At 39.1% G+C, this 24,866-nt stretch overlaps 1 protein-coding gene across 2 annotated transcripts in view; it reads left to right on the top strand.

Annotated features, from left to right (window-relative positions):
• BVES (blood vessel epicardial substance) overlaps nucleotides 1-24,866 on the top strand; it is a 46,923-nt gene that overhangs the window by 10,202 nt on the left and 11,855 nt on the right. Inside the window, exons 3-7 of one of the 2 annotated variants that reach the window (XM_049898190.1) lie at nucleotides 2,367-2,491; nucleotides 5,941-6,128; nucleotides 6,853-6,961; nucleotides 12,858-13,025; nucleotides 14,050-14,149. In XM_049898190.1, the coding sequence (XP_049754147.1) occupies nucleotides 2,367-2,491; nucleotides 5,941-6,128; nucleotides 6,853-6,961; nucleotides 12,858-13,025; nucleotides 14,050-14,149 (690 nt within the window). Of the gene's footprint in view, nucleotides 1-2,366; nucleotides 2,492-5,940; nucleotides 6,129-6,852; nucleotides 6,962-12,857; nucleotides 13,026-14,007; nucleotides 14,150-24,866 lie in introns of both variants that reach the window. The other variant, XM_049898181.1, reaches the window with a different exon arrangement.

The following is a 24,866-nucleotide window of genomic DNA, read 5'->3' as shown; positions in this document are numbered from 1 at the left end:
CCCTATGGGGTAGTTCTATGCTGTCCTGTAGGGTCCCTATGAGTTGGAATCAACTGGATGGCAGTGGGTTTGGTTTTGGTTTTTAACCCTATTAAAAATGATTGGATCTATTATTTTAGCCAGTGTTCTTGGCAGATTACTTACTGTGTGATTATTTCCCTGATTATCCATTTACTCAGATGCATTTTTGAGCACCTGTGGTGTGTTAGACAAAGATTGAAGAAGGTGGTATCGGTCCTTGAGAAAGGCACCTTATGGGGGCCGTGAAGAAGCAGATGGGCAATCACTATGAATTGTCAGATGCTGCGATGCAGGTGTACACCCAGGGCCGGGGGAAATGGAGAAGGTGAGAGATTCAGTCAGAAGGTGGAACAGGGTCCCACTGAGGAGAGGACATTGGGGCTGGCTTTTTGAAGATGAGTGGAATTTTTCGAAATGTGAGTGTGTGTAGCATTCCAGGCACAGGGCACAGAGGAGAAGGAAAATTTAGCATATTAGGAGAAATGAAGAGTGGCTCATTATGCTTAAAATGTAAGAGAAGTAGGAAGAAGTAGTGGAAGAGGAGGCTGAAAGGTAGAAGGCAGCTTGTGAGACTTCTGTGGCATGCTAAGGAATGTAGATTTTTCCTCCTAGGTTTTAAGGAAAGAAACGACATGATTAATATGCTAGGCAGATAACTAACTGGCTGCAGTGTTGAGAGTTTGGAGAAGGGCGGGGTTGGGGAGTTGGGATCCACAGTGGCTGGGATGTGAGGTTAGAGGCAGAGCAACTAGTAAAGAAATTGTCCAAGCCAAAGAAGAAAAGGTAGAGAACTTTTATAGTGAGGGAATGAGAGATGGATTTGAGAGTTGTTCAGGCTTTGAATATAGATATCAAAGGCTGACAGGCTGTGTGGTCTTGGGGTATAGGAGCTAATGCTGACTGAGGATTCCAACTTGGACAACTGGGTATAACTCTGTTACCTCTGTAAGGTAGAGATTGCAGCAGGAGGAGCAGGGTATCGAATGAAAAAACAAAACACTGTATTAAATGCAAAATCAAATTAAGCATTTTAAAACAGGATTTTGGAGATTGAATGAGCCAAGGAGATCATCTAGTCCATTCTACAAATGGGGCAACTAAGGCCTAGTCAAGTTAAGATGATGAAAAATGACAGAACTAGAACTATACTTTACGTCTACCAGCTGCCCAATTAGTCCTTAAATTATATTACCCTGTCTCTTTTAAGCAATAACATTTAAACTTTCTTAAATGTTTGCTGTGAAGTATCATTTAAAGAACATTTCAATTTTTACATTTTGGGCTATAATTCAGATACCCCAAATCATTCTGATAAAATAAAAAATTACAAAAGAGTAACTGTTCATCATTTAACTAGGTAATTAGCTTTTATGTGTATGTGTGTGTCATTGATATATTTGTATCGTATTGACAGTTATATTTTAAATGAAAAATACAAATTAACTGTCCCACCATAAACTTGATCAAAAGAAACTTGAGATATTTTGTCTAAAGTAAGAGAATCAGTAAGAAAAAGCAAAATGATTCCATAGATAAATGGATAATCATGAAGTGAAAAATTCTTGTGGCTAAAACATTTTTGTAAAATATTCAGCTTCACCAGGAATCATGGAAACACAAAATACACAACTTCTTACTATCAAATGAGAGTTTTCAAATTTTATTTTGTTGACAACTTGACGCTTGCATTCCCTATAAGTAGGACTGCAAACAATTCTTTGGTATCATCGAAAACTGTAAAGTTTATTCACCTTGATTTCAGGGAACCCATTCTGAGTAAGCAATCAGAAATACAGATAAATTTTTATATACAAAGATGTTATTGTTACTTACATTTTGAGAAATTATACCCCAGAAATCTTATCTGCCCAGCAGTAGGAGGAGGGTTAAATAAATTTTAATCAGTTGCAGTCATTAAGAACCATGTTTACAAAGAGTTTTAATGAAATGGAGCAACCAATGCAGTAAGTAAAGTAGATTTTAAAATTGTATATGCAATAGGTTTGCCACGAGGTAAAAATAGGTTTGCTACCAGGTAAAAATGCATAAAGACTCTATGCGAGTACTAAATGGCAGTGGTCGTTGTCTTTATGCAGTAGAATTATGGATCTTCTCCCCCCGGTTAGAAACATTTTCCATGCCTTACACGTTTTCTCCAACAAAGCATGTGTTTCTTTTATAATCAGATAAAACCCAAAAAGGAGCTTAGTGTCATATTTGGTTTTCATAATGCGTAAGTATTTAAAAAATGTGTTTGATTTGTTTTATTTACAGAACACATTTATTCAGCTACATGCTGATGCTGTATTCCAGACAACTAACATGTGAACTTTGTTGTTGAACAGGATGTACCCTTTATATCGTCTGGGCCACGCTCTACCGATGTGCCTTGGATGTAGTGATCTGGAGCTCTGTGTTCTTGGGTGTCAACATTTTGCATCTTTCATATCTTTTGTACAAGAAAAGACCGGTAATTACTGAAAATTAATTAATAAGATAGTGATTTTAAAGCTAAAAATCATGTGAAAGTACATCGTTCAAACTTGAAAATGAACACTTGACATCTTTAGCCCCTTTAAGATCTTTTCTCTGCATATTAGACTTTGTGTTTTTATATACATGAAGACATTCAGGTATATATAAAGGGCAACATTTTAATTTCATGAAAATTGTTCTATGTTTGTGAAATTTTTTGATCATTAGAGCAACATAGACATGAGAGAACACAAACAATATCTTCCCTTCTCAGTCATATAATGTGATTATTTCTTCATCTATTGATATTTGGAGCCCTGGTGGTACAGTGGTTAAGAATTTGGCTGCTAACCAAAAGGTTGGCAGTTCAAATCTACCACTCCTTGGAAATCTTACGGGCACTTCTACTCTGTCTTATAGGGGCACTAGGAGTCGGAATCGACTCAACGGCAACAGGTACTGATATTTAAAGGTCACTTGGAGATATTTTTGCCTAGAATAAAATCAATTACTAATAGGCAACTTCCATAAGCATACTAATGACTTGAAAATAATTCATGCTATTTTTTTAATGTAATGACTATATACTTTTTTCTTATGCCCAAAATCTTCTTAAAGGAAATCATCATTTTTGGTGGATTGTTACCAAAATACCAGTATTTGGCTTGTTCTTTTCAACTCTAATTTATTTTGCTATGTTTCTTTGATGATACAAAGAAAAAAAAAGATATAGAGTAAGAAAATAGCAGGGCACCTAGGAATCACCCCATACATGTTTATTGACTGTCCTAAGCACAAACATTCAGTAAAGATATAACGCTTGCCCTAATCTTGTATTCAAGACCAGGCCTGCATGTAGCAGAAAACTATATGAAGCAAGACACTTCACAGAAAGTTACAACATTTCATGATATAGATGATATGTGTAGTAGGCATTCCACCAGACTGTAACCTCCTCAAACACCATGTCTGTTTTGCTTACTGTACTAGTCAGTTTTCTCTGGCTTACGCTGTGTAATAAACAAGCTAAAAAATCTTAGTGACTCAGAACAGCAACAGTTTTTTCTCACCTTACATGTCAACTCTGGCAGCTGTATGTCAGCTGTGATTCTGTTCCATGTGTCTTCTTCATTTTAGGGCCTATGCTGGATAGCAGGTTCTGTTTGGACTTGCATCCTCATGGCAGAGAGAAAAGTACAAGAGAACAAAAGAGAAACACCCAGTGTCTCTTAACAATTCTCCTGAAAAGTGGCATGTATCCCTTCTGCTCACATTTCATTGGCCAAAGCGAGTTGCATTAGTTTCCGAGGGCTGCCATTAACAAATTACCACAAACTTGGTGGCTTAAAACAACAGAGATTTATTCTCTCACAGTTTTGGAACCGGAAGTCCAAAGTCAAGGTGTTAAAACTGGGCCGCCCCCCCTCTGAAGGCTGTAAGGGAGAACCTTCCTTGCCTGTTCCAGCTTCTGGTGGTTCTGGGTGCTCCTTGGCTTATGGCAGCATAACTGCAATCTGTGCCTCCCCTCATATGACTTTCCCGTATGTTTCTCTGTGTCTCCCATCTCCCTGTCCTTCCCCTTATAAGGACACCAGTACTGAGGATTAGGACTTGGACACGTCCTTTTGTAGGACATTTTTCTATCCGCTTAAGGAGCCCTGGTGGCGTAGTAGTTAAAGCAGTTGATTGCTAACCGAAAGGTCGGTGGTTCAAAACCACCAGTGGCTCTGCAGGAGAAAGATGTGGCAGTTTGGTTCCATAGAGATTTATAGCCATGGAAACTGGGGTCGCTATGAGTTGGAATCGACTCAGCAGCAGTGGGTTTGGTTATTCAGTCCACTACAGGAACTGGCATGGCTATACCTGAAAATGGGGAGGGGCAATGAGAGGATGTACAGTCCTCTCACAGGGGATTGGGGCAGCAAATAATTGGGGAAAATAATATAATCTACAACTCCTAGTGTTGTATTCCTCTTCCTGTCAACTGTAACTGGCACATAGTAAAAAAAAAAAAAAAAAAAATAGGGGCTTAAAAAAAGCATGGATGAGTGGATGCTTTTGAAGAGGAGAAGAAAAAAGCATTTGATGAGTGGGTGCTTTCAAAGAGGAAAAGAATAAAAAAGGCTTCATGAAAGAATTGAAACTTTAGCTGATATTTGCAAGACGAACAGGTTATGAATATGAGTCAATAGATTCTTCAGTTCATGTGCTCATTACTGTGCCACACTGGCTAGCGTGCATGCTAGAAGTGGGCCACATGTGTGAGTAAATTATTTTACAAGCTCATTACTGGAGCTCTGGAGTGGGTAGATAGATGATCGTAATGATGACGATTACAGTCCCTGAGTATCAGAACTTGCTGAAACCCCAGAACATAAGGTTTAGAAGTTGCTGGTGTGATGGTAGCACCAAGCAGGTAAATTACTTAGTATCTGTGCTTTTATTTCTTCTCGGACTATAAACCTACTTTTTTTGAAAAATGTAAACACTAGCTCTTCATTAAAATGGGACAGCAGGACAAGTAAGAGCATTGCAAATGCCGGAGCAACGTCTGAACAGCTCTTGTCACCTGCTGTAGATTTCACTGGGACAGATGACCCTTAGATCTGGGCCCCAGAGTTCATTCACAGTCCTGTACACTTTTCCATCCTTAACAATTAGTGTGGCTTCCAGAGACTAAGATGGGCCCAACAAGGGGACGTGACGTGACCTGACCTGGGCCTTGGAGAATCTGACCACCGAGGTGATTAAGCAGTTCTACTTTTCACTTCCTCCAGTAGCCAGCCTTATTTTACCAGCAGATTCTCCAATCTACAGAGTTCATTTAGGTTTAGGATGAAACTGCTCTACTGAAAGCCATTTACATCTTTCTTTTTCCCTTGTCTTTGCTTGAGAATAAATAAATGAGAAGCAATGGTGGCAGGTGTGAATGTTTGTTTTCCTCTATTGGTGTATTAAATAATAATTACATGAAGATAAAATGCTTAGTGTACATACTATTTTCACAAATTTGTTTCTACATTGATGGCTATTTTATGTCTATCATCTTGCTGTAATATTTAAAAGTGTAATTTTTTTCTTCTAGTGATATAAAAGTATTTTAAACATGAAAAGGTTTTGTGCTGGTTGTAGAAGGTGCGAAGATTGGGAGGGTGAATGTCCTGGCAACATTCAAAGCCTCAGCAGTTGCGTTATAGCCCACAGGAAGAAGTGTGATCAACAGTGTACATCGTCCCCGTGTGCTCTTAAATTCAGATTAACTGCAAAAAAGCCCTTCTAGAATCTAGAGTAGAAATTTATATCACCACTTTCTCTCTGTGTAAGACTCAGTGGACCTAATACAGAAGGGTGCTGGTATGCATCAAAGATTGGTTTATCCTCAAAACCACGTTGAGACTACAGACGTCAGTGTTAGCACAGCATCTCCTCATTGCTGTGTTTCAGGTAAAGATTGAAAAGGAACTCAGTGGCATCTACAGGCGATTGTTTGAACCACTCCGTGTGTCTCCAGATTTGTTCAGAAGATTAACTGGACAGTTTTGCATGATCCAAACCTTGAAAAAGGGTCAGACCTACGCTGTAGAGGACAAAACCTCTGTTGATGACCGCCTGAGTGTCCTTCTGAAAGGAAAGTAAGTGCTCTGTGAAAATTGAAATTCCCAGTTTGCCTTTAATCTCATCATGGCCTCTGGGTAGCGATGAATGGGGGGTGGGAATATTGCCAACTAATGGAGGAGGTGGACAAGGTTTGTTGTTGGTGAAATTTTATTTTACAACTACACTTTGGAGCTGTGCTCTAGAGCAACACGTTAGCGTTTGCTGCTGTGAATCTTGTTGACGTCAGGATTCTCAATTGTGAAATTTTAACTTTTTTTAACCTTTTCTTTTTGAAGTTAATGAGTCAGACTTAAAGTTGATATTAAAATTCAAGAAACTTCTGAACATTTCAGAGGTTTTTTTTTTTTCTTTTTGGTAGGAATATCAGTTTTCTAGGGAGAATCCCAGTGTGTATCTATGGTTCAGGTATAATTATTTATACCACTGCTTTCCCTCTCAGAAGTATCCTGGTTTGAATAATAAGTTATAGTGTCACTCCAGCTATAATAGAGATGATAACCATTGGGTCAGACCAGTTGGTAGGAAGCCACATGTTTTGTTCAACACTGGATGCTGTCTTTTATGTTCCTTTTTTACATTATTTTTGCTTTACGAAGTGCTTTTGATTATGTCAGCCGTCTTTGGAGTCTTTAAAACTTCAATATGAAATATAAACCAATAAGACAGATGATTTTCAGGATCATCATGTTATTTGTGAAATATTTTGTGTTTATTATTAACATTCATTTCTGTTACCAGAATGAAGGTCTCCTATCGAGGACATTTTCTGCATAACATTTACCCCTGTGCCTTTATAGATTCTCCTGAATTTAGATCAACCCAGATGCACAAAGGTGAAAAATTCCAGGTATGTTTTGGTATGGTATTTAAGATTTAAATGAATTCATGTCTTGTTCAAAACCCAAAGAATATTAATTAAAAATGGCCATGATTTATTTAAAAAAGAACTTACTAAATAGTATATATTACATGATTCCATTTTTTAAGAAACTTAAACAAAATAGTGTATATATATATGCATAAAAAAGTCTTAGAAAGATATATTCTAATTTGGCCATAGTATTAACACTATTATTTCTGGGTTGTGAGTTTGATTGCTTTTTAATTTCTTCCTTTTTTGCTTATTTGAATTTTTCTAAATTTCCCATAAAAAAATCCAATCCTCTTCTGATGAGAAAAAATGAAAATGTCAGTTGTAGGTAATTAGTGTTCATTTACATTGAATACTCTTATTGGAGAAAGCCAGAAAACTGGCTTTGCCCTAGAAAACTTTATAAAAAAGCTAATCCCTTTACTTTTTTTGTATTTAATAAATATGCTTAGGGGCAAAGAATGGAGTTTGAATGTGGACTACTCAGCATATTCTTTATGTCTCTTAAGATAAAATTGCCCCATTACATGGCGCTTTGTTCCAATTCTTTCTGTAAGTGCTCAGCCCTCCTATTTTACTCACTTTGTTCTTGATGGGAAATTAGCCAAGAAAATGGATGAGAGTTTCCTTAAGGAAATATCCTGAGAACAGGGTTGCTTATAAGCAAGAGAGAAAATCTAGTTAAGAGATGGAATGAAGGGGACTATTACCACGGGAGACAGGAAAATGTCAGTATTTCTTATTAGCAAAATCTTATTTTAGAGCCATTTTGGGATGCCACAGAGGTGGAGATAAAGGGGAAAATTGACAGAAATACAGTTTAGTTTACTTCATTTACAATAGTTTCAGCCCTGCCCTGCTTCTGCCCTGCCTGACTAATGTCCGAGTAACTGCACTGCTTGTTAAGGTTACGTCCTATAGATATGCACTGACTGCCACAGCGCTGTCCCCAAGCTGACTGGGCTCACGGTACAGAAGCAGAAAGCTGATGCTATGTCCAGGCTTCTCTCTCCTCTGATTTACACTCTCACCTTGCGTATTGTGAGGGTCAACTGTGCACTGAGATTTATGTTCTTATTGTATTTTTAGTCACTGCTGTCTACAAACCGGTGCAGGGCCGCTACTTTTCTCTCACTATCTTTCCTCTGACCTCCCCACAATTTCTTTTCCCCAAGTCCAACATTTATCTGTTGTGTCCGTTTTCCTTGTGTATAGTTGCAGGTGATTTTATATAATACCTCAAGTCTCATAATCCTGAGGAGATTGAGATTCAGGGTGGAGGTAGGAACTAAGCCTCCTTTGTTTCCTGAACCAAGTGGTTCCTGAGGGACCAGGGATACTAACATGTACTACTATATTTTCCACTGGACTTAATATTATATTTTCACTGTTATATTAACAAGAAAAGGAATTCCTGTCACTAACAACAGTTATTTTTTCTTTGGTACTGGGGATTGAGATTTGGTCATGAAGAAGGATTCCTGATAATTGCTGCAAAGATTCCAAAAACATGAGCGAAATTGAGGTAGCATAGCTGGCTGATGGACATTTATTCACCCTTCTCAGAAACCGGTCCGCTTTTCTCTGGATAAAGCCTGAGGTGGCATTTCCTGGTTGGTAAAAACTACCCTAGTGATGTTGAATTTGCATCCTGTATACTTGGAGCAAACTCCATCAGAGTAAGCCCTGGGGAGAGACTGTGTTTTGATCATTTACAAAATGTTCCTGTTGGCAAATACTCGAGAGCGAAAATAGCAGTTGCACATCTGTGTAGGAGTATATTGCCTCTTACTGAAGCAAGTTCCCAAATGAAAGATGTCATGTGCTCCCAGGACCGACTTCTTAATATTACCTGTGGCTCCAGAAGGGGTTACCTGAAGTCCTCAGTGGTCAGACTTCTCTACCCACGTGCTTTCTACCTACTAATCTCATTTTTCTCTGTGAACAGTTTACACATGTTTTGACAAGGAGCTGCTTCCTTTGAATGTTTGTATCTTCATTCTTTGGTAGGGATGCTAATGAATTATCCAGTAGGGTGATAAAGGGAAAAGAAAAGGCAATCCAGCTCAGTGACCGTCCCTTGAGATTACATGGTGATTGTGGTTCAGGTAACTGTTTAGTAATTATAGTGATAACAGACATAGAGAAAAACAGCTGAGGAAAAGGATTCTGAACTTACAGTTCATTCTCCCTTAAGTGTCTACAAGTCCTTTTGGTGCTTACAAACCAAAGTGGCTACGTATAACTATTGATAGAATCGTAAATATCATTACTATAAAAGGTAGAAATATTGTTTTGTGTTTGATTTCTTCTTCTTTGTGCAGTTGTTTCATATTTACATTTCAGTTGTTTCACTACTTATATATTTTTCTTTTGTTCTTTACCTCCCACTGTTGCCTTCCCATAGTCAATAGTGTGTCTTGTGCTGTGAAGCCTGAAAATCAAGGCTTTACTGCGTTAAGGGAAAGAGGAATGTTATGGAGGGATATATCCAAGCTCTTGTGAAAAAAAAAAAAATGGGCGCTAAATTTTAACTGTATTTAAATAAAACATTAGCTTAGTATTATTAAGTAAACGTTTTGATTAAGCTATGAAGCGATTTGATCTGCCAGTTTTGACTCTGATATATCTTAGTGCGTATGGGAACTCGATAAGTATTAGTTGAATAGATCACTTCTAGGTCATTATCATGTTCCTGGTGTGTGAAATGTTGTACAATGCATAAAAAAAAATAAATTTTCCATTGTGGATAGTCATCCAGTCATATTGTCAGGCGGCCATTTCTGATTCTAGCACATTCAGCAGTTCCCTCAGGCACCCTTGTTCTTAGGTAATGGAGCCTCTGTCTTCCCATTATGTGGGGTGTAGAATTGGTTTGGAATCTAAGGTGAGGGACTGACTGATCCAGTGCCTGGAGACAATCATGGCGAACCCTGTTACACACTTATAGTCTAATGCTTTACATGAAAGAAATCCTTTTGTGTTTTCCATTGTCGTATTTGCTTTTATTTCATTAGTAAAGCTCTTCATAAGAACTCAAACATGGCACTGCTGAGGTAGCCTAATAGCTTAAGAAGCAAATCTAGTTTACCCAAGCTTTAAATATTCCTGTATTACTTTGTAAAAATTCCTCATTAAAAATATTTTATATCACTGTTTGACAGAAGATCATTAAACAAAACTATTTGGCAAAAATGAAGTCTTAGTCATCAAACAGAATGATCTCAGTCAACAGGCTAACTACCAGCTTCCAACTAAATGCCTGCTCTCTGGACCTGAAAACTATTTATATGTACTGTAAAAAAAAAAAAAAATGTACTGTAGGTATAGCTTATTACCATTACATTTAATAGTGATTTAAACAGGTTTAAAGTATTTTTCAACCACCAATGAAAAATGGAATTGCTAAGGAAATTATAGTATCATATTAAAAGTATTATTACCTCAATAGAAACTTGAGGCAACTAAAATGGCTGAAGATAAGTTAAAGGCCTTATATATCACCCAAGTGCAATTTCTTTTTTCTCCTAGATGGTTTCCAACTCCTTTTTAAACTCTGTGCCCCACTGTACATGAATTATACTTTCCAAAGTCATAGGTAACATCTTTGCAAAACTAAGAGACCTTGAGTCTCTTAACCCCCAACACCCTCTTCAGCGCTTGGCCACATGACTAGACCACCAGGAGGGCCCAGTATTCACCTTTCTGTGATTAGTCCTATAGAATAGTATTCAGTTGCCTTGAGATTACTTCCCTATTTTCTACTATTTCTGGGAATTTCTCAAGGCTGGCTTGACCTTATACTTGTCTCTCTGTAAATCTTTCTAATTTTTGTCATATTTCTTTGTTTATTATCAGCTTCCTCCACTAGAATGTAAGCTTCATGACATTGTGTTCAGAGGTTCTCTGTTTAGGGGCTCTCAATGGACTGTGCAGCCAACCTTGTGGTCACTTGACCAAAATATTTTTTATATGATCACCTTGATGAGTATTGGACATCTTGTGTAGGGTTTGGCCTGGTAGAAAAATATTTTTGGGATGTAAGTCAGAAGTGCTCACTCCTCCACTAATTAACATGTGTTTGTGTGTAAGTATTTTTGGTGCCTCTTATTTGCCACCTAAAAAATGAGGAAGAATAATACCTGTCTGATCTCCAAGTCACGGGCCCTGGTGGCACAGTGGTTAAGAGCTCAGGCTACTAACTAAAAGGTCAGCAGTTTGAATCCACCAGTCACACCTTGGAAACCCTGTGGGGCAATTCTACTCTGTCCTATAGAGTCGCTATGAGTTGGAATCGACTCGATGCCAACAGGTTTTTTTGGTTTATCTTCAAGGCAGTTTGGAGGATCTACTTGTATAATAGATATAAAAATACCTTCACTGTTTAAAAGTGTAATACATATATAAAGTGAGTAGCATTATGTCTGACCGTCACCCCCTAGTCATTCTCTACCTCTTTCCCCTGTTCTGTATTTTTCAGTACACTTACCGCCACCCAACATGGTCATATTTCTTCTTCTATCATCAGCTTCATCTGCTAGAATGTAAGTTTCTTGGGACATGAACTTTGTCGTTCTTGTTCACCACTGTAGCCTTAGTGCCTTGAACAGCGTGTGGCCTAAAGTCGCTGTTAGGTGCCATCGAGTCAGCTCCAACTCATAACAACCCTACATACAACAGAAGGCAACATTGCCAGGTCCTGCGCCATCTCACAATTGTTGTTATGCTTGAGCCCATTGTTGCAGTCGCTGTGTCGGTCCATCTTGTTGAGGGTCTTCCTCTTCTTCGCTGACCCTCTACTTTACCAAGCATGATGTCCTTCTCCAGGGACTGATCCCTCCTGACAGCATGTTCAAAGTGTGTGAGACGTGGTCTTGCCATTGTTGCTTCAGAGGAGCATTCTGCCTGTACTTCTTCCAAGACAGAGTTTTCATTCTTTTTGGCATTCCATGGTATATTCAGTATTCCTCACCAACACCACAGTTCAAAGGCAGCAATTCTTCTTTGGTCTTCCTTATTCATTGTCCAGCTCTCGCATGCATAGGAGGCAATTGAGATATACCATGGCTTGGGTCAGGCACACCTTAGTCTTCAAGATGACATCTTTGTTTTTTAACGCTTTATATAATAGCGTATATTTTAAGAATGAATGAAATTTAGTGCTTCATGGAGTCCCTGGGTGGCGTAAATGGTTAATGCACTTGGCTGCTAACCAAAAGGTTGGAGACTCGAGCTTACCCAGAGTGCTTTGGAAGAAAGGCCTGGCAATCTGTTCTGAAAAATCAGCCATTGAAAACCCGATGGAGCACAGTTCTACTCTGACACACACGGGGTCTCCATGAGTCAGAATCAGCACGACAGCAACCTGGGGTAGTGTGTGTTTGCAGAGTCAGCTAGGCGGAAGGTCTTTCATCTACAGCTTACCTCAGGAATCTTACCTCAATTTGTTTACTTGAAGCTGTATTCATAAACTTCTATTGTAATCATCAGGTATAAGGAAATATTTAGCCATAAATGATACCTCCAGCTGGACTGTCAGCCTAGCACACCATACAGTGGTGTTCACACACTATACAGCAGCAGTATTCCCACTGTAGTTGTTCTTCCATTACAAGACCTCACAGAATGAGACAGCAGAACTCTGAGAACTGGGTTTTATTTAGTCTGTAGATTTCTTGTTTTTAAACATAATTATATACATAGTTGTAGAAGCTTATGTATCTTGGACCTAATTTTAATTTCATTAATTTGACACATCATTGCCATGATAATATCCACTACATTTTTCTACTCTTCTCTTCCCCCAAATTACTATAGTCATAATTCATATAAATGACGTACTTTTTTCTTTGCATGTTTGTTTCTTTGGCAGGTCACCATTATTGCAGACGATAACTGCAAATTTTTGTGCTGGTCCAGGGAAAGGTTAACTTACTTTCTAGAATCAGAACCTTTCCTGTATGAAATATTTAGATATATTATAGGAAAAGACATTACAAACAAGCTGTACTCACTGAATGATCCTACATTAAATGATAAAGTAAGTGTTTTTCTGACTTTGTTTACTTTGTTGAATATATATGTATGGTGAGGTATGCCTTGATTTATGTAATACATATTTTCCCAAATTTTCACCAATTAGTCATGTTGTAAGTGCAGTGGGGGGGTTCTTGTAATTTAGAAATCCTTCAGGGAATCATTTCTGGAGACTAAGGAAATATTTTGTAATTATTACATTTGCCATTACTTAGTAAAACCAAAAAAACCAAAGGAGTCTGTAAATGTCAGGGCCTCCATCTGTGGTAGGATGTGCTGTCCTCTTCACCAAGAATCTGTTAAGCAATCTAATGAAATGGTTAGTGAGTGGGAGGAGGTGGGGATGGAGTTGGTCAGGGAAGGCAGGGCAGCGTGGAGATCACAGACAGGAAACTCTGACCAACTCCAATGAGCGGGAAGCTGACATTTTCACCCTGCTGCCTTCTGGTCTTACACGGACCAAGCCCCTGCCAGCAAGCCCATAGGTGACTGCAGAGGTGTGGGGTGGAAGCCTGCAACTCTTCAGCTAGAGATTTTAGAGGTGTATAGATCTTGGAAATTTTGGATTTGATTTTAGTTTCTCCACATTTGCTTAGAAAGAAATTGAAACAATTACAAAAGGGAAGTTGCAAAACATTGTTGCTGTGATAAGTACCATTTGCTTATTAAGGATCTCCAGGAACAATGAGAATGAATGTGTGAGCTCTTAAAGTCATCTTGTCTAGGTTTTTCTCAAATTAAGTTGGTGCTTATTATTTTCCAGAATAATAAATAAGCTATAATTTTTATTAATTTAATATAAATTAATATTGATTTTCCATAATATAGTTAATGTAATAAAAAAAAATAGCCGATATTTATTGAACACTTACTGTGTGCCTCGTAATCTTTTATATGTGCTACCTTATTTGAAGGAAAAGTAAATGCTACTTAGTATATGATTTATGTGCCACAAAACTGAGACATCTTAAAAATTTGCTTCATAGAAAGTCAATAAGCTGGATCATAAGCTCAGCCTTTGCACACAGATCTCCATGCTGGAAATGAGGAACAGTATAGCCAGTTCCAGTGACAGTGATGATGGGTTACACCAGTTTCTCCGGGGGACCTCCAGTATCTCCTCTCTTCGTAAGTTACCCCAAAACTGATAATGCTTGCTCCAGGGGTCTGATGGATGTCATTGGCAATAGACAGATCAAAACTTTGATCAGAAAAATAACTTTGCAAGTAACTATTTGGCAGTCTAAAGGTAAATTTTGTCTAGATTTTTTTTTTCATATTGTACATCAGCTAAAATCCTACTCCGGGACTTTTATTTCTATAAAATATCTCTTTTTTCTATAAATTGTTCACTTATTTTGCCATATGCTTTACTTAAATACTGGATAATGGAATAGTGTAAAAGAGCCCAGATGGTATGGCAGATAGTTGACTTAGTTGGTTTCATGATTTCTGTTAGAGTGAAAACATAGACCCAGCAAGCAATGTGTTAAATATGATAGGGAAGCAGCTGATGAGTGCTTTACTACTGAATGGTTGTCCAAGAGTGTGAGCACCAAGATGCTTTGGAAATGGAATATGACTGAAGATGATGGAAACCATTCCCACCAAGACGCAAGTCTTCCAAGGAGAACTCTTCTGTAGCTCAGATTGTTTTAAAACATTTTAAGTAACACTAACAACACAGACGTTGAAGATGGCTAACTAAAATGAGAGAAACTAAGTTATTTTAAGAACAGTGCTAAAATTGTTTTAAGAATTATTCTGAGAACGATGCTATAAGAACTTTAAACAAATTCATGGGAAATAACAAAAAGGCAGAAAAGTTCTTCCACTGCTTGTACTAAGAGTTGTTCATATTTCCAATTGTATTTTAAACTACAGTAACTTTAAAAAAAAATACATAAACACGTTCAACAATCCTAAATGGTTATGTTGCTGATCTTGTAACTTTTGAAAGCTGTGGGTAAATTGGATTCAGAATTTTCCTGGAATACATGATGAGGAGACACTGGAATTTACAAGGCCTCCTTATTGGGGTAACCTTCCAAAGAGAAGCCTAGGCATGGAAATGCATTGCAGATCTAAAGGGGGGGTCTGAGGAACAGCACAAATGAGAAATTGGAAATGGTTCTGTCTTATTCCGGGATAAATTTTTGAAGGTGTTGACCAAGGTTGACCAAATTCTGTAATTTACTAGCATATCAAATACATCATCTGCCTCTTTGAAACAAATTGGCAGTAAATAAGCTTTTAAAAATGGACCAATTGTTGTTGTTAGGTGCCGTCGAGTTGGTTCAGACTCATAGCGACTTTAACGTATAACATAACAAAATGTTGCCTGGTCCTGCACCATCCTTATGATCATTGCTGTGTTTGAGCTCAGTGTTACAGCCACTGTGTCAATGTATCTTGTTGAGGGTCTTCCTCTTTTTCATTGACCTTCTACTTTACACATCTTAATTCCATGTATAACCAAAAAAAAAAAAAACAACACTTGTTGCCATTGAGTCAATTCCAGCTGCCCCATAGGGTTTCCAAGGAGTAGCTGGTGAATACACACTGCCAGCCTTTTGGTTAGCAGCCAAACTCTTAACCATTGCACCACCTGGGCTCCAATTCCATGTATAGTAGTTACTATACTAAGTAAGGTTGGCAGAAAGGGAATTGTGGTTAAATGCTTCATGTGATTTTTTTTTTTTTTTCTGTGGAATGATTAGCTTATTTTTATAGTTCTTATTTTTCTGTAGTTCTACTGTCTAGCTTAGGAAACACCAATAACAAACACTGCATGAATGACCTTTCATTTTCTAAAAATCAGTTTTGTTTTTCTGTAGTATCTTATTGTAAAATTTATATCTTTTGAGGGTAAAATAACATTTTAGAAAAGCAAACACAACATTTGCCTAGGGAACCTGTTACTGAAATAGAATTGAAACCTATTTTCAAGATTACGTAACATCCATATTGTACTTTTCCTCTAGAAGCATGCATTTCAGGGTGTTCAGTGATTGATCACACACGTTGTCCATGCAGACCTGGTTCAGATCTTGCCTCTAGTAGGTGTTAATTGCGTGACTTGGATTAAGTCACATGGCCTTTTGAATCTTGTCCTAGCATAGGCCTGCTGGTTCTAGCATCAACTCCTGATCTTTTCCCTTCCCTTTCCTTCTGGTCAATCTTGAGTGGAGTCCAAACGGCCATTGCCCATGTGGATAATTGAAACTTCAGTGTTTGTAAAGAAGTTTGTTGCTCTTGTCTAGTTGTTCTTTGCTCTACCTAAAATATGTTCAACCTGCTTGTTTATTTAATTTTTTAGTCTCAGGCTTCTTATGGAAAGTCTTACATATTAATGCAAATACGTATAGCTATGTATAGCTTAAGTGCTACGGCTGCTAACCAAAGGGTTGGCAGTTCGAATCTGCCAGGCGCTCCTTGGAAACTCTATGGGACAGTTCTAATCTGTCCTATAGGGTCGCTATGAGTCAGAATCGACTCGACAGCACTGGGTTTTTGTGTGTGTGTGTGTGTGTGTGTGTGTGTGTGTGTGTGTGAATCACACAGCAAATCCACATTCATGCCTGCTTTGACCAGTCCTCATTCTTAATGTCTTGGCCCCACTCCTGCAGTTAAATGAAAGGTGTTAGTACCTGAGTACAGCACTAATAATAACTATGAATTATTTAATTCACCTTTACATATAATTTATTAAAAACTGATTAGTTCTTGTCTCTCTTAGGTTTTAGCTCAGAACTACCAAACGCTGTTTTTGTTTTTCTATTTCCAGACCCATCAAAATGCCATAAACTTCCCCGTATTATAAATTTTTTCCTTGGAAGACAAAGAATATAAAACCAGTCTCTCAGAGCTGTTAGGTTAAAATAAGAAAATTTACTGCATTTTGAACATGTCGTAGGTCTCAGTAAATGTTAGGTCCCTAAAACAAATGACGTAAGCTCTTGGTTATTCAGGACTCTGATGTGCAGATAAGGGCAGTGGTGGGCAGCTGCTCCCAGCAAAAATATCAGCATCATTAATGCTAGCAGGGAGAAGGGAACAAACATTTATTGGCAATAATATCTGTTATTTTTTAAGCACTCTATACCTCATCTCATTTAACCTTCACTATTATCCTGAATGGAGAGTTGTATTAGGCAGCTTTTGCTAAATAACGCAGTGTTAACAGTTCCCCAAATCTCAGAGGTTATAGCAAAGAGGGAATCCTTAGGTGGTGCAAATGTTATAATGCTTGGCTGCTAATCAAAAGGTGCCTTGGAAGAAAGGCCTGGTGATTTACTTTCAAAAAAAATAAGCCACCGAAAACCCTACAGAGCCCAATTCTGCTCTGGCATACATGGGTTTGCCATGAGTTGACCTCAACTCGTCGGCAACTGTACTGCATAAGAGAGGCTTTTTTCTCTCTCTCCTGCGGGTCAGGCACTGCTCTTTACCGTGTCCTCTGTGTGTCGGAATCGACTCGACGGCAGTGGGTTTTTTTTTTTTTTTTTTTTCTCCAGCAGCTGCTGTCTGGGTCATTGCCATTCTCCTAGCAGAAAGAAGACAGCAGTGGCAGAATCACACGATGGCTCTTAAAGCTTCCACTGAGAAGTGGCACATGTCACTTCCATTCCCTTTTCCTGGTCCAGGCCTGACGTCAACAAGGCGAATCTGTTAGTCCTCCTGCAGTGGCTGCCACAGGAAGGGGAAGCAACAACACAGCCCACTCCAGTGGATATTGTTTCCATTTTACAGATGAGAACATCGAGACTACATAATGATTGTGGTTCCAGTTCCATGGGGAGTAGTGCTGGCATACAAACCTAGGTATCCTGTCTGATTCCAAAGCTTATGCGTTTTAGCCATATTGGCTCTGTGGTTTAAACAGAAAAGAAAAAAATGCAAATACCATTTGACTAAACCAAAAAAGAAACCCTGGTGGCGTCGTGGTTAAGGGCTGTGGCTCCCAAACAAAAAGGTCAGCAGTTCGAATCCACCAGGCGCTCCTTGGAAACCCTACGGGGCAGTTTTACTTTGACCTGCAGGGTTGCTATAAGACGGAATCGACTCGACGGCAACGGCTTTGGTTTAACCAATTTTTACTTTAATAAGATAACCAAGCGATTCGTTAAAAAAAAAAAAAGCCATTGCCATCAAGTCGATTCTGACTCATAGCGAGCGACCCTGCAGGACAGAGTAGAACTGCCCCATAGGGTTTCCAAGGAGCAGCTGGTGGTGGATTCAAGCTGTCGACCTTTTGGATAGCAGCCAGGTAGCTCTTAACAACTGCACCACCAGGGCTCCAGCATTTGACTAGTGCTTTGTAATGCATGAGTCACGTTCACATGCATTCCTGCATTTGAACCCAACGATCCTGAAAGGTAGGCACAGCAGCTGTTATTCGTCCCTTTGCAGATGAGTCCACTTACACTCAGTGACTGGCCCAAATGCATTTTGTTCAACTTCAGCCTATTTCCTTGGAGAAACCTGCGATCCCCTGATTCCTTCATTATGACCAAGCAGTGTTGCAAATAGGTTTTCATAGATTGGTTAAAGTAATTCATGTAAATGAAAAAAAAAAGCTTGCCTTATTCCTTGTGCTTGGGTTCTATATAGGAACATGTGAAATTATCCAGTGTTATTCTCCAAAGTCCATTTGCTTTCACTTTGCCTAGCATGTACTTAAAATTACAAGCAGCTCTACTCTATGAAAATTAAATTTATACATTTTCCTAATGAAGCCATTTTTACATGATTCCATCTATTCATTAACCTGAATGTACCAGTAGACTTGAACATTAAAATGCATATGTAAGTATTTCTCACAATTATTTATTGGTAAGATTGTTTGAATCAGGATTCAAACAGCATCTACACATTGCATGTGGTTGATAACTGAAGTCTGTCAGTCTGTAGGCTCCCCTTTGTCTCCGTCTGTCTGTGTTTTCGCATTTTTTTGTTTGTTTTAAAAAATGGGGTATTTATCCTATCAAACTGTGATTAGTAAATGTACTTACATATGAATCATCTAGAGCCCTGGTGGCACCATGGTTAAGAGCTCAGCTGCTAACCAAAAGGTTGGCAGTTTGAATCTACCAGCCACTCCTTGGGGCAGTTCTACTCTGTCCAGTAGGGTCACTATGACTCGGAATCAACTCGACGGCAATGTTTTGTTTTTTTTTTAAATAAGTCACTTGGTTATCTTATTAAAGTAAAAATTAGATTCAGCAGGCCTGGGTGGGGCCTGAGATTCCACCTGTCTAGCAAGCTGACTTGACAGCACCTAACAACAAGTGCCCAGGTGATGCTGGTATGGCTGGTCAGTGAGCTCCACTCTGAGTAGTGAGGTTGTAGAATTGTCCTACATTCTGGAATTTTGCTGAGTGCACCCCCATAGTATTGATTAACGTGTGTCTTGTATTTCCCATCTACTGGTAGTTAAATCTAGAGGCTTGCGTAGGTTCCAGCGAAGGCATTACCCTTTAAAGGTCTCAAACAGTAGGTGATATAATGGCACAAAAACACTTCATAACATTACGCAGCAAAGGAAGCTCAATTAAGCAGAAATGAAGTTCAGGAAAAGGTGAAGAGAAACTTTGAGTGAACCCTTTCAGCGAAATTGCTGCTGCTCCTGTTTCTTATGTTGTGCTCTATTTTTGCACGTGTCACATGATGCCACATCCTGAGCAAGATCTCTGTTCGTCAGCACACATACCCTGCATCCCACTTTACATGGTCATTTAAGGAGAGGAAAGTAATGAAACAGCCTGAGGAAAAAATGGCTCCTATATGTTTATTTAGTAGCTCATAAAACAAAACAAAACAAAAAAACCCATTGCCATCAAGTCGATCCAACTTATAGCAACCCTATGGGACAGAGTGGAACTGCCCCAAAGGATTTCCAAGGAGTGACTGATGGATTCAAACTGCCGACCTTTTGGTTAGCAGCCGAGCTCTTAACCACTGTGCCACTAGGGCTCTTAATAGCTCATAACCCAGTTTAACTCTTTTCCCTTTCCTGTTGCTTCATTTACCTGGGCTTCGTGTTCAGATGTGTGACTATGAGATAGGAGGAGAGGAAGGGACAAATGGGAGAAGGATTTGATGCCGTCACATGTGTATAAGCTTCTCTCTGCTGCTGGACCAAAGTGTGAGCAGAGCACCTTGTCATTCCATTGTCATCTTGTCATCCTTAGAGGGTTAGCTCCCACCACATAATGTATAAGAGCACAGAGAGGGAGAGAGATTAATTTGATTGTGCCTGGCAGTTCCATCACTGACAAGCAGTGCAGAGCACAGGCATTGCCATAGCAACAAGAGGGCCTGTTATGTTTCCTTGGAAGTTGTATGACTTTATTTTAGTTAATTGGGGTTAAGTATGGTTTGGGTATTTTTTAAATCTTGAGGCAATATAGGCAATACAGTTTGTTGGAACTCATGTTTTAAAGATTTTGTTAGCATAGACCATATATTTTTTCAGAAATTATAAATAATATCTTTTGGAATCCTATAAAATGTTTAGAGAGAGATTCGTTAGAAAAGAAGTCTTGTTTTTAAACACTTTTTGTTATTAATGTCAGATACTGGTCTGGACAATCTACTGATTTCACATGACCTAGTTGCACAAATATGCTTTAGGACAAGTTGGCTTGCATCTGGTTAGTATTCTTGTCAGCAAGGACTAGCAGCGTATCTGACATAATGAGTTTCTTTCAGGTCTCTTACGTATTTATTTACCTGGAAAGATACAAAAGCTAATACAGCATTCTTAGTTTCAAGAATAATCTATTCAGCTCAGTTTGAATTTCATTCTGCCTGTGAAGGATGGTAGACTTAAAACAAACTTTACATGAATTGTACGGAGAGGAAGGAGCTGTGGCCAGGCAGTAAGTGGCGGGAGAGCACACATGAACAGTTCTCAGACCCACTGAGATGGTTAGAGGAAAACAATACCACCATTTTATAGATGAGTAAAGTACAGCTTAGGAGGTTAACTAACCTACTTAAGGTCACTTGGTAGCCCAGACGCAAAAACGTGTTGAATTTGTTAGAAATTCTTGCTTTGCTTTTTACCTTAAAATGATTCACGTCAGTGTGAAACTTGTTCGGGGGGTATTCAGTCGCTGCTGTAGCAGCTGACATGTCCTGACCACGTTATGTGTTCTCATTTAATCCTCACAACCACCCTATGAGATCGTTGCTGTTAGGCACCACCAGATCTTTTTCGACCCATAGTGACCGTATGTGACAGCAGAACTGCCCTATAGGGTTTCCTAGGCTGTAATTTCTACCAGGACAGATTGTCAGCTCTTTTCTCCCATGGACTAGCTGAGTGGGTTTTGCTAGCCAACCTTTTGGCTAGCAGCTGAACGCTTAATCATTTGCACTAGCAGGGCTCCTTCCCTATGAGATAGGTGCTACATTTTCCCCTTTTACGGTTGAGGAGGCTGACATTTCTCTCCTCTGGGTCCTTAGTCATAGGTCACAGCCAGTAGGAGCATTGCTGTCTGACTGCAGAGCCTCAGCCCTCACCAACCCACTATATGGCCTCTGACCTCACACAGGCTCGTTGTCCACAGCTCACTACCTTTGTGACCTGGGGGAAGTTACTGAAAGTTTTCTCATCTGTAATGACAGGAAAGGGATTTTGTACATTTTTAATCAAAATTTTTTTTAATTATCAAGTTAACGTACACACCTAGATATCAAGTAGTGAAAATAGCTTAAAATGAACAGAACTGACCCCCTCCAAACTAATTTTAGTCTTGCTCCCTAGGAGCAATCACTCTTGTGACAGTGCTGTTCTTTATTGATTTATCTACTTAATCATTATCTACTAACCTAATTTAGCTTACTTCTAACTTCTCTTCCCCTTTCTGTTCAATATGTTGAGATCACTAGGTTTTATTATTTTATTGCTTTACCCTTGTAACATTAAATAATACACTTAAGCCTTCATTTCTCTTCTTTTTTTTTCTATGCGCTGTTTTTAAGGTAGGGACATTGGCATCCCTACCCTTTCTTCTTTTTCTCCTTTTCCATCTTCAGCCTGTTGTGGGACTCTTCTTTTTAAACAATCAAGGTCGATAACATATGCAATTCTCTTTCATAAACCACATTTAGGTCTTCTTTGCTTGGCCTAAGGGTTGTTTCTCAAAATTTAAAACAGGTAAATAATACTTGCATTATTATACTTTATGCAGAACCAGATAGTGGACTATGACTACATTTCTGTCTTTTTGGATCCAATGTTAAGGAGACTATTCCTAATAGCAAGTTCAAATGCATTCTCCTTACTTAATAATGCAAAAATCATGCCACACTTTTACTTTATACTTTGACTGCCTTTTTTTCTCTGTAATTTTTTTATTCCCTTGCTTTTGGGGACAAGAAACATCTTACTCACCATGTCTCCAGTCTCTTCTAGCCTCTTAATGCATTCTGTGTTTTATGTGGAATCCATTTCACTTCGTTTCCTCTTCAGATTTCATAGTGGCCGTTTCATATTTGAACCATGCATTTTTTGTACTACTTTTTGGTTTTGTGGGAGTTTCGAGTTGCTTTTCTTTTCCCATATTGTTGCATTTTCTCTCTTGATATCCCTGTTCTCTTAGTCCATCAATTTTGTGTCTCTTTTTTCTCAGAGACCTTCCTCACAAGCCTCTCATCCTCCTACCTTATTCTGGATTAGTGTTCTCAAGCCCTGTTGTACAGCGTCATTCTGGAACTTACCTTCACTGTTCTCTTGGTTTATCCACTGTCTCCACGACCCTGCAGCTTCCTCTTTGTAGGCAGGAAGGGGCTGCAAAGCTTTGGCTGCTCCTTAGCCACCCATACCAGAGCCCTGACCACCTACCTGAGTGTCAGCAATTGATCTGGGAATGACCCCTTGGACCAGTGAAAGCCTTCTCATGGAAGCCTCTGGCCTTCCCCACCTTCCTGTTTGCTCTAGCTTGTATGCTTCTTTGCTTGAGTTCCTTGGTCCTGGTGCTGAGTCCATCTAAGAAAAAATTAGGTATAAAGACTGTAGCCACCCTTCAGCATTGTTGTTCAAAACACTTCACTTCAAATTCAGTTTCTTCAATTAAAAAACAAAAATCTTATGATATAAATAGGCAAAGGTAGGAAAAGAAATCGTAATCCTTCCTAGCAATGAAGCCATTAAATCCTTCCCCATCCCCGTTCATCAAAAAATGTATAATCTAATTAAAATTCTAAACCCCGTAAGGTTTTTAATTACTCACTAAAGCAGTTGGCCAGATGGTTAAACATAATAAAAATAATAACACTTTGAAAGGAAGGAAGGAAACGTTAACAGGGGAAAGAGAAAAAAAATATTATCTCATAAGATTATGTTGGGTAGTTTACAAAAGTATTGCTCCTTTTTAAAAAGTGTGTTTCTCAGGCAGAGAAAAAAGCCACTTGACAAACTTTACTTCATGTTGTTGTGTTGCTGGGTGCCGTCGAGCTGGTTCTGACTCACAGCGACCCTGTGTACAAACTGCCTGAACGAAACACTGGCTGGTCCTGTGCCATCGTCACAATCCTTGCTATGCTTGAGCCCATTGTTGCAGCCACTGTGTCAGTCCATCTCGCTGAGGGACTTCCATTTTTTTGCTGACCCACCGCTTTACCAAGCATGATGTCTCTCTTCAGGGTCTGGTCTCTCCTGATAACATGTCCAAAGTATGTGAGATAAAGTTTCACCATCCTTGCTTCTTAGGAGCATTCCAGCTGTGCTTTTTCTAAGACAGATTTGTCTTTTTCTCTGGTATATTCAATATTCTTCACCAGCACCATAATTCAAAGGCATCAGATCTTCTTCGGTCTTCCTTATTCACTGGCCAGCTTTCACATGCACATGAGGTGATTAAAAATACCACAGCTTGGGTCAGGCACACCTTAGTCCTCAAAACGACATTTTTCTTTTTAACACTTTAAAAAAGTCTTTTTATATCATAGTACTCTACTTATTTGAAGGTCAGACTTCAGCTAGCTCTATAGTTCTCTGGAACAGGCATGACCTTAACTCTGGATATAAGAACAACAAATATGTCTGTTTACTTTTATTTACTCAGAGAGCCCTTTAGGCCCTAATGTAATTAGAAGCACAGCAAAACAGAAATAAGTTTTATTAGGACAGGATTCTGACAAACAAAATTTTTCTTACCCGATTTCTTCCTACTCTGAACACCAGAATTTTGACTGATTGTCACATAAGATCTCCCTAATCCAGTCTTGTGGACTCTCTGGGTGTACAGTTAATGCGCTTGGCTGCTAACCAAAAGGTTAGAGACTTGAGTCCACCCAAAGGCACTTTGGAAGACCTGACTACCTACTTCCCAAACATTAGCTATTAAAAACCCTACAGAGCACAGCTCTACTCTGACATATATCCGGTCTCCATGAGTTAAAAACTGTTCTGTTACTGGATGGTTCTGTAACTCGGGACTAGGAAGACAGAAAAGGGCCTGTAGGGCAGCCTGGGCATGCAGGGGGCCTGAATAGCAAGCCCCCATCCTCAGCTAGGCCCCAGCAAACAAAAAACCAAAACCAAACCCAGTGCCGTTGAGTCGATTCCGACTCATACTGACCATCTAGGACAGAGTAGAGATGCCCCATAGAGTTTCCAAGGAGCACCTCGCGGGTTCAATCTGCTGAGCACTGGCTGTTTATGAACAGGTCTGCTGAGGAGAGACCCTGCTGTCCAGACCCGAACCCCCTTGTGGGCACCCACAGTGCTGTAACCCCCAGGATCTGGCACAAGTGTAGGTACCACTATATGGTTGGAGGCTCTTGTTGCTAAGTCTTAGTCTTTACTTATCCATTTGCTCAGGGTATGAGGTTT

This window comes from Elephas maximus, chromosome 1 (assembly GCF_024166365.1).
Source record: "Elephas maximus indicus isolate mEleMax1 chromosome 1, mEleMax1 primary haplotype, whole genome shotgun sequence".
Lineage (NCBI taxonomy): Eukaryota > Metazoa > Chordata > Mammalia > Proboscidea > Elephantidae > Elephas > Elephas maximus.
Note: the sequence above shows the minus strand (reverse complement) of the source record. Positions and strands in the feature narration are given on the sequence as shown.